This window comes from Emydura macquarii, unplaced genomic scaffold (genome assembly GCF_026122565.2).
Source record: "Emydura macquarii macquarii isolate MOO-44397 ecotype Brisbane River unplaced genomic scaffold, CSIRO-AGI_Emac_v2 contig_306, whole genome shotgun sequence".
Lineage (NCBI taxonomy): Eukaryota > Metazoa > Chordata > Testudines > Chelidae > Emydura > Emydura macquarii.
The window spans coordinates 585,232-595,000 of NW_027130443.1; the positions used below are offsets into that span (position 1 = coordinate 585,232).

At 65.7% G+C, this 9,769-nt stretch overlaps 1 protein-coding gene across 1 annotated transcript in view; it reads right to left on the reverse strand.

Moving 5' to 3' along the window:
- Positions 1-781: 781 nt before the first annotated feature.
- Positions 782-9,769, reverse strand: part of LOC137162183 (uncharacterized) — a 12,829-nt gene continuing 3,841 nt past the window's right edge. Inside the window, exons 3-14 of the mRNA XM_067561737.1 lie at positions 9,597-9,681; positions 9,301-9,369; positions 8,971-9,006; positions 8,475-8,599; positions 8,004-8,246; positions 5,328-5,531; positions 4,686-4,781; positions 3,304-3,421; positions 2,560-2,607; positions 2,205-2,323; positions 1,918-2,059; positions 782-1,723 (exon numbers count right to left, since the gene is read on the reverse strand). Of these exons, the coding sequence (XP_067417838.1) occupies positions 1,614-1,723; positions 1,918-2,059; positions 2,205-2,323; positions 2,560-2,607; positions 3,304-3,421; positions 4,686-4,781; positions 5,328-5,531; positions 8,004-8,246; positions 8,475-8,599; positions 8,971-9,006; positions 9,301-9,369; positions 9,597-9,681 (1,395 nt within the window). The 3' untranslated portion in view covers positions 782-1,613. The remainder of the gene's footprint in view (positions 1,724-1,917; positions 2,060-2,204; positions 2,324-2,559; positions 2,608-3,303; positions 3,422-4,685; positions 4,782-5,327; positions 5,532-8,003; positions 8,247-8,474; positions 8,600-8,970; positions 9,007-9,300; positions 9,370-9,596; positions 9,682-9,769) is intronic.

Sequence of the window (9,769 nt, forward strand, 5' to 3'; positions counted from 1 at the left end):
GCGCCGGGTCCGGCCCCGCCTCCCGGCGGCAGATCTGGAGCGAGGGGCGGGAACCTTCGCCGGATCCGACCGGGGGGAGGGGCCTTCTCCGCCGCCCAGCGTCCGCCCCTCCCCCGCCCCCATTCCCGCGAGACTTGGGCTGCGTCCTCCGGGCCAGGTTTAACCCTTTCCGCTCCCCTCCCCCCAGCGAGTGTCGGCCCCGCCCCCGGCCCCGCCCCCGGCGCCCCTCACTCCCGGCTCGCCGCCCCGCCCCCCACTTCCTGTTTTCATCCGCTCCGGGCTCCGCGTTTCCTCCTGGTGCCCCCTCCCCCCGCCCTCCCCCGAGACCTCCCCGCCCCTCCCCCGCTCCCCCGGCCCCCCCGCCGGTGGCGGCCCCGTAGTTGGGGGCGGGGGGATTCGCAGCCCCGTTGCCCCCCAGCGACCCCATAACTCCGGGAGCCGGGCGTGGGGGGAGGCTGGGATCGTGCCCGGGGGGGTTGGCCCGGCAGGGGCCGGCCTGCAGTTGGGGGGCAGAGGGGCCGTTGGAGGAGGAGACGATGCAGGTGTCGGGGGGCTGATGGGGGTCCCGGCGGCAGTGGGGGGCGAGGGGGACCTACGTGGGGATAGCGGGGGCCGGAGCGGGGCTGGCGGGGGGCCCAGCCCACATGAGGACCAAGCCGGGAGGGGTCTGGGCAGCCCCTTGGCCAGACTCGCCGGGGGCGGCTGTGGAGGGGGGGCCGTGCACCCAGGGATCTCCCCCCCGCGCCGGGGCCGGGACACAGGGGGGCACTGGGCGTGTGGAATAATTGTTTATTAGCAAGGAACAAACCGACGGGGGATGGGCCCGGGGGAGCTCAACCCCCCCTCCCTGCTGGCCCCAGGGACTGTAACAAACCGGGGGAGGAGGGCGTCTTCTTACTGCCCACTGCCCTCCTCGGACACCTGGGTCCCTTTCCTCCACGCCAGGCCAGTCAGTGGCTGAGTCCCTCCACAGCTCCCGGACGCCTGGGTCCCTTTCCTCCAGGCTGGCTGAGTCCCCCTGCAGCTCCCGGACGCCTGGGTCCCTTTCCTCCAGGCTGGCTGAATCCCTTTGCAGCTTCCTGGACACCTGGGTTCCTTCCTTCCAGACTGAGTCATTGGCTAAGGCTCAGTTGGGTGTCATAAGCCCCGTGCAGCTCCCAGTGCCTCTCGGCGCAGGCTGTTTGCTTTGTAGCCAGCTGGCTACTGGCACTCTACCTCTTACAAAGCCAAAGCGAACCCAGGAGTCCTGGCTCCCAGCCCCCCCTGCTTTGACCCACCCTTGCCCTGTTTGCTCCCAGGGGCTCCATGGTCCAAGCCACATTCGCCACCTTCACGAAGTTTTTGGTTTGGAATTTCCTTGGTTGTTTGTGTTGGTTTGTTTTAGGGTGAAAACGTCCTCGGGGGAGCCCCCTGGTGGCTGGGAGGGGGGTCCCGCGCCTGTCCCCACGATGAGACCCTTTCACACACCCCAGGAGGGATGGCCGGGGTGGGGAGGGGAGAATCCGTCTGTTCCAGGAGAGGGGGCGGTGAGGTACCCAAAATCGCAGCCTCGAGTTTGCCCGAGACTTCCCGGATGCCTGGGTCCCTCTGCAGCTCCCTGGACGCCTGGCTCCCTACAGGCGGAGCAGGCCCAGGAAGGTGCCGTGGGCGCTGAGGTCGAGGGAGGCGTTGGCTCGAGGCACACGGAGGCTCAGCTGGTCTCCGCGCTGCAGCTGGAAGACACCTGGCGGGAGGGAGGCAGGGATGTCAACTTGGTGAGGGAGAGACCACGGGGAGCCCATCCCCCGCCTCCTGCCGGCCTGATCGCCCTCCCTGTTCCTCGCCACCCCCATTCTGGCTGCATGTGCCTCCGCCCAGGGGTGGTCTCCCCCATTTCTGCCTCCCAAGTGCCTGGATCCCCCCCCCCCCCCGCCTCACCTGCACTGTAACAGCTGTTGTAAGCCTGCTCCGGTTCGCGGGGCATGCTCTGGACGCAGCGCAGCAGGATCTGCCCCGGCCCCCTGGGTGAAACCCGCCACAGCACCTGCCCCATGGTGAAGGTGGGGTCGTGGAACAGCACCTGGGGGGCGGCAGGAGAGACAGGCTGAGGTTGGGCTGTCTGGGGCCGGGGGCCGTTCCCCTCTAGGGGGCGCCTGGCTGGCTCAGGGGGGCAGGGAATGGGGCCCCGGGTGGTTCCCCTCTAGGGGGCGCTGGCTGGGCCTTACCTGCGTGTAGATAAGGTACAGCCCCATCTGCTTCACCGTGATGTTTGGGCCATGTACCTCCAGTGCCCGGCCCTGGTGCAGGGAGGGCTGCCACCAGATCTGGGTCACGTCCCCCTCATCTGTGGGGCAGATGGCGGATGTTAACGCCCCTCCCCCCGGGTTCCCAGCCCCCCCCCCCTCCGCTCCAACCACTAGACCCTACTCCCCCCCAGAGCCGGGGAGGGAACCCAGGAGTCCTGCCTCCCAACCCCCCCTGCTCTAACCACTAGACCCCCTGCCCTCCCAGAGCAGAGGAGAGGACCCAGGAGTCCTGACTGTCAGAGTGGGTCCCCCAGGGCAGGGTGTGGGGACTCACCACTGGTGAAGCGATGGCTGGGAGCCAGGTGCAGAACTGATCGTTTTCCTGAGGGTCAGGTGAAGAGACAGAGACGGTGATTTGCCAATTCCCGAATAATCCCCCTCCACAACCTGCCCCCCTGCTGCTCTCTGCCCTACGGCTGCAGGAGCCTGGTTCTCCCCGCAGGCTTGCAGCCACTGGGAATTTAAACAGCCCCGCGGGGATCCTACCTCTCACACCAAGCCATGCGAGGCCGAGCGCTTGTACGCTCTCCCCAGACCCACCGCGTGCGCTGTGGGTCACGGCACACGCTCTCCACACCGGGCGCTATCCCTGGAGCATCTCCAGCCACCCCACAGAAGGCCTGTGGGTTTAGCGAGCGAAGCCACCTGCCATCCCACCGCTGACACCAGCTCAGCATGGTGATCCGCAGCTCAGACCAACAAGGGATCTGGGGGCAAGCTTTGGAAACAGAACCTAGCCCGGCCCCCTTGGCAGTCAGGAGTGACTCCGAATTGATCCCCAGAGAGCTGAGATCAGCAGCCGGCCCTTCTCCTGCTGCGTTTGTCGCTTTCTACTTTCACTTTCTAGTCTCCGTTTTTTCTCCTCTTTTTGTATTTATTGGCGTGAAATGTGCTCGATTCCCGCAACCTGGAAAGGCCTTGTCCCCCACCCCCCTGAACCAGCCAGTCCCCTGCCCAGAGGGGAAATGCCCCCGTGCCCCATTTCGCTTCCCCTCCAGGCCATACCCCAGACACTCACGGTGCTGGTGTCGCTGGTCCTGCTGCCGCCAGCTCCCCTCGAAGCCCCGCTTCCCCCTTCTCCACACAGGGGACTCGCTGCTGTCTGCAGCCTGGGGGACGCCCCACTTCCCTGGCCCCTGAACCAAGAGCAGGCAGGAGATGGTGAACCCTGGCAAAGCTCCCTTTGCTCTATGCCCCCCCCAGAGCCAGGGGAGAGAACCCAAGAGTCCTGGCTCCCAGCCCCCCCCGCTCTACCCACTAGCCCCCACTCCCCTCGCATAGCCGGGGTAGCTGGCCTGGCTGCACTGCCGACAATGAAATGTTGGCTGTCCAAAGATTATCCAGACCTGCCTTGGTATTCACACACTGCCGGGCCCCCCCACATGGGGGGGGGGGAGGATATGCTTTACCGGGGCCTGGAGGCCCTGGGGGGTCCGGCCCCAGCTGCAACCTCCCCCATAATGGTGGGGGAAAATATTTGTCATGGCTCATGAGAATGTCTGTCTGGGCTGAGGGTGTGTGGGAGGGGGCCTGTGTTACAAGTTTGTATTGCACTCTGTGTGGGGGGGTGGAGGGGGGCAGAGATGAGGGGGAGCAGCCGTGCCTAGGAGCTGGGGCACCTGGGTTCTCTCCCTGGATGTGGGAGGGGAATGGGGGCCAGTGGTTAGAGCAAGGGGGGGGCGGCTGGGAGCCAGGATGCCTGGCAGTCTCTGGTTAGCTCCCCCCCCCCACCTCCCGTCCCCTCCCCCGTGGCGGTGCTTTCCCAGCCATGCAGGTTGTTTCCGCCTAACCGCGGAGGGAAAAGGTCGCTCGGGGGGTTGCAGCTCGACTGGACCCCGGCCCAACCTCCCCTCCCCCGCAATGCTCATGACGGGGGGGAGGGGTGATTTTTTCAGCTTTTGGGGGTAGCCCCCAGACCCCCCTTCCCAGCATCTCGCCCTTCAAACCCCGCCCGGCAGCTCTCCGCTGGAGAAGTCAAGGCGGGAGGGAAATTACACCAGACCCTGGGGATCTTGCCCGGTAAGTTTCACCCTCCCCCGCCTGCCCTCCCAGAGCTGGGGAGAGAACCCAGGCGTCCGGGCTCCCAGGCTCCCCCCACTCTAACCACTAGCTCCCACTCCCCTCCCAGAGCCAGGGAGAGAATCCAGATGTCTGGGCTCCCAGCCCCCTCTCCCCCCCCCACTCTAACCACTAGCTCCCACTCCCCTCCCAGAGCCAGGGAGAGATCCCAGGAGTCCGGGTGCCCAGCCCCCCCCCCGCTCTAACCACTAGCTCACACTCCCCTCCCAGAGCTGGGGAGAGAATCCAGGAGTCCGGGCGCCCAGCCCCCCCCCCTTCTAACCACTAGCCCCCGCTGCCCTGCAGTACAGCCCCGTGTGCAGAAATGGGGGCGTCTCTCACCTGAGTCTCTCCAGAGGCCCCCGTCTCTCCCCTCCTGGCGGCCGCCAGCTGCCCCCGGAGCCCAGCCAGTTCCTCCTGCAAGGCTCCCATGTGGGCCTGCTGGGCGAGGAGGGCGATGAGGCAGGCCAGCACCCCCAGGGCCGCGGCCCCCCCCAGCCACAGGGCCCCTAAAGCCTGGTGCCCCGAGGCCTCAGCCATGGGGGCTGGGGACAGTCACCCCCCCTCCGGATTTGCCCCCACCTGATCCCCGCACGGACCCTCGTTAAGGAGGAGCCCTGTGCTCACGAGTCCAACCTCTCTAGCTGCACCCCCAAATCACCTTCTGTTTCCTCCCCCGGCACCCCCAAAATTCCATGCCTGCAGCCCCCACCCCCTCACTAGCTGCACCCCCAAATCTCCTTCAAATCCCTCCACAGACACCCCCCCCCCGAAAATCCCACGCCCAGAGTCCACCCCACCTCCTCCCTAGCGGGTCCCCCAAATTCCTGCCCCGACAGCCCCCCAAGATCTCCCCTGCCTCTTCTCCCAAATCCCCCGGCCGGGCCCCCTAAACCGATGCCCCCCCCTGCAACCTCGCCGGAGCCTCGCCCCAAACCAGCCCCACGCACCCCACGCACCCCTGCCCTCCCTCTCCAAGCCCACCCGCTGCCCCGGGCTGGCAGAGGGGTGCAGCAGGGATCCGGGGGCGGGGCCCTTGCAGGTTGCGGGGGCAGCTGGCGAGCCCCGGGGAACCCGGCTGGCGGCGGGTGCTGGCGTCCGGTTCTTGCGTAAGGGGAAGGCAGGGCGTGCGGCAGGAAACCGGCCAGTCCCCAACTCTGCCAGCTGCATCCGTCTGCCAGCCGGGTGCTGACCCCCCAACGGGCTGTGGAGACAGGGCCAGGAGCTCCCCATTCTGCTCCCCCCCGCCCTCCCCGCACCCGAATCTTGACACCCCCCCCGCCAAGAATTCCCCCCGAAAGCTGAAGGCCTCCTTTGAGGTGCCCCCCGAAAGCTTGGCACCCCCCTTGGAAGGTCACTCCCAAATCCCCCCCCCAAAATCTCTGTCCCCCCATCTTCTCCCCTCTCTACAATGCCCCCCAATGCTTGGCCACCCCAAGCTGTCCCCCGCTGTGGAAGACACCCCCCCCCACAAGTCTCTGCCCCCTCTGCGTTCACCCCACGTTTTCCAGAGAGCCCCCTGAACACTCCCCCCCAAATGTCTAGCCCCTTCTTGCTTGCCCCAGACCTCTAGGATTCAAAGTCGGCCCCTGATTTCCACGCCCGCCCCCCATCATTAAATTCTTGGCATTCATTCATTCATATTTGCATAGGAAGGGTGAATGTGCTCAATTCACCGGATATGGACACCAGCTGGGAAATTCCACCCCCCACAGAAGAGAACCCAGGAGTCCTGGCTCCCAGTCCCCTCCACTCTAACCGCTAGCCCCCACTCTCCTCTCAGGGCTGGGGGGAAAACCCAGGCGTCCTAGCTCCCAGCCCCCCCCCCCTGCTCTAACCACTAGCCCCCACTCCCCTCCTAGGGCTGGGGAGAGAACCCAGGAGTCCTGGCTCCCAGCCCCCTGCTATTCCAGCACTGGGTACCTACCCCACAGCTGCCGCTACCCCTCAGTTCGTCTGCAGCCCCCTTTTCAACCAATATTCCCTAGTGGCTTCTGAGCCTAAAGTAATCTCCAGGTCGGTTATACAGGGCTCCCTGGCCCGGCGCCAAGATGCGGCCACCTCTGGGACAGGGCGGCCTGGTTGTACAGGGATCCTTCGCTTGGTACTGAGATGCGACCAGCTCTGGGGGGGCACGGCTGTGCATTCAGGGCTCCGTTGCCTGGCGCCGAAATGCAACCAGCTCTGGGGCGAAGCGGTGGTTTATACAGGGGCTCCAATGCCGAGATGCGGCCACCTCTGGGGCAGTGTGGCTGTTTATACAGGGCTCCCTCCCCCGCCCCACCCCGGCGGCCGCCCTTGGGGCATGGCGGCTGTTGAGATAACGCCGGAGTCCCACGTTTTTCTCTGGAATGAAAGTCTGCGCTAATCCGTTTGTTCTAGTAAGTGAGAAAACAAGATAAGCTACTGCACTCCTGACCCCACCGCCCATGGCAGGGGCGATCAATAGCAGCCTTCCCTCCACACGGCAGGATCGAGGGGCCTCGGTGGGGCTGGGGATCAGTAGCTGAGGGGGGCAGGGAGCCACGTGTCGGGGGCGGGAAAGGGGTATTAGCTAGGTTGGTAGGTCCCGGGGAGGCTGATGGCTCAAGGTCCCACCTGTAGCCCCCCCCTCCCCCATTTCTCCCCACCCCCACATATGAACAGTGGTCGCCAGTGCCCCTGCCCCGGAGCGCTCCTGTTGAGGCCTGCCTCAGTTTCCCCTTACCGAGTCCCCCCCCCCCCTCCCAGGCCTGCTGTGCAAAACATGTGTCCTTCTGGCGGCCCGGCCCCCTGCTCTGTCTCTGGCCCGGTGACACACCGATTCAAGCTCAGTTTCAGCTCTTTGCAGAGGGCCTTTTCCAATCCTGTGAAATAAAAGGAGCAACTAAAGCGCCCTCTGCGCAGCGAGAGCCGGACCCCTGAAAAACCAACGCCCAAGGCTGAGCTGGCACTAAGCCCTCCGGACCAAGGGGCCTCCCTGGAACCGCTGCAAAAAAGAGGCCGCTTCATTTTCATTCTCTTATTTTTTAATAACAAAGTCTGCTTTTAAAATACTCTGTGTCCAGCCCCCCACCTTGCCCCCCGGGACGGTGACCAGACAGTGAGTGTGAAAATTGCCCCCCCCCGGTAACATGACCAGAGAGCGAGTGTGAAAATCCCCCCCCCGAGTAACGTGACCAGAGAGCGAGTGTGAAAATTCCCCCTCCAGGTAACGTGACCAGAGAGCGAGTGTGAAAATTGGGGACACTTTTTTTTGGGGGGGGGAGGGGATATATATAAAAAAAGCCCTTAATATGGGGAGATCTGGTCACGCTTGCGCCAAGGCGGGGAGGGGCCGCGCGTCACCCCCACCGCAACGGGCACTGCAGCCCCTAGCTGGGGGCAGGTGTTTCCTTGCGCCCCCTGCTGGCTGCACCCCAGGTGTCAACGTCCCCAGCCGGGGGTCGTGGGGTGGGGGAAGGACTCCTGTCAGGGGAGTCCACAGCCGGGGAGAGAACCCAGGCGTCCTGGCTCCTAGCCGCTGCTCCCTGCTCTAACCACTAGACCCCACTCCCCTCCCAGAGCTGGGGACAGAACCCAGGCGTCCGGGCTCCCAGCCCCCCTGCTCCAGCCACTCAACGCCATTGCCCTCCCAGGGAACCCAGGAGTCCTGCCCCGCCGGCCCCGGGCTCAGTGCACCTGAAAGAGGCCGAAGTAGGTGAGGAAGCGCTCGGCCTTGAGCCGCACGCCGGGGATGGTTCGGAGGCTCAGGGCCGAGCGGGGCTGGAGCAGCAGCAGCCCGGAGACCTGGCAGACGCGCAGCTCGGGGCCCTGTGGGTCGGCGCTGGTTGGGGGGAACTGCTCCAGGCAGCGCAGGGCCAGCACCCCGTCCACCACCACGTCCAGCTTCATGTACACCGTGCGGTCCTCGCTGAAATGCACCTGGCGGGAGCAGAGCGGGGTGAGCGGAACCCAGGCGTCCGGGTGCCCAGCCCGCCCCCCGCCCCAACTCCGCCCTCCCAGAGCCGGGGACAGAACCCGGGCGCCCGGCCCCCCCCTGCTCTAACCACTGGCCCCCACTGCCTTCCCACAGCCGGGCAGAGAACCCAGGCATCCTGGCTCCCAGCCCCCCCCTTCACTCCCCGAGAACCCGGCGCCCGGCGCCCGCACCTGGCAGTACAGATAGTACAGGCCCCCCCGGAGGACGGCGAACTCCCCCTTGGCTGGGTCGTAGCTCACGGGGCTGCTGGAGTTGAGCTGAGTCTCGGCCCAGCCGCGGATTGTCCCATCAGACTCTGCCGGGGGGGGGGGGGAGGACACAATTATACACGCCATCAACCCTCCACCCTCAAAGCCAAGAGCTGCCCTGGCCCCCCCTCTTTCCCCCCGATTTATTCTAAACCACCCCCCATGCATTATCCTACAGGCATAGGGGTCCCCCTGCTGGCTGCCCTTGGAACTGCAAGGGCCCCCCCACCCCCAGTGCTCCCCCAAAAAGGCAGGAGGCAAAGAGCTCAGGAGAAGGCCCCCAGCCCCTCCCCACTCCAGTCACCGGAGCCCCCTCCCCCCCCAGAGCCGGGTCAAGAACCCAGGCGTCCAGGGTCCCAGCCCCCCCCCCCACCCCAGGGTGAATCACTGACTTCACACAGCCCCTGCCTCGGTTTACCTGAGTAGATCCCGGCTCGGCCTTCCGCAGCTCGCACTGAAACACAGACCAATAGCGCCATCAGCATGCTGGGGCAGGGGCTGGGAGACAGCAGGACTCCTGGGTTCCATCCCCGGCCCTGAGGGGGCAGGGCTGGGCGCCAGGACTCCTGGGTTCTCTCCCCGGCTCTGGGAGGAGAGCAGGGACTAGTGGTTAGGGCAGGGGGCGAGGGGGGGCTGGGAGCCAAGTTGCTTTAGGCTACAAATACATATATTTTTTAAAAATCTCCTGCCCCCGCCCCCCGAACGGCTGGGTTACAGCTCCGGGCACTGCCCCCCCGGTCTCTCTCACCTTCGTAGTGCGCAGCAGACGCTGGGGTTGCTGCAGTTTTCCGCTGGCGACCCTTCCTCCCCTTGGGAGCTGTGGAAACAGAGTCGCACTCAGCTGGGTGCGGTACGGGTCTTGTGACACACAGGGGTGCTGCTTGGGGAGCTCCCGCTAGCGGGGAGGGGAGGCTGCGTCGCACGCAGACATATGTACAGACAACCGCAGGATCCACCACCCCCTGCCACCCGCACTAGGCACTAGACCCAACTCCCCCGCACAGAGCCGGGGAGAGAACCCAGGCATCCTGGGAGTTCACTCACCTGATCTCCTCTCCCGCGGTGCCTCTTCTCCGCCCAGGTGCTGAAGGAACCAGGCCCGGGATCTGTGGCCAAGGGGGGGCGCCAGCTGGGCAGGGGACAGTGCGGGGAGGAAGGGGTTAACGGTGGGGGGGTCAAGTGACACACACGCTGCCCCCCCCTACAATCTGTATCAC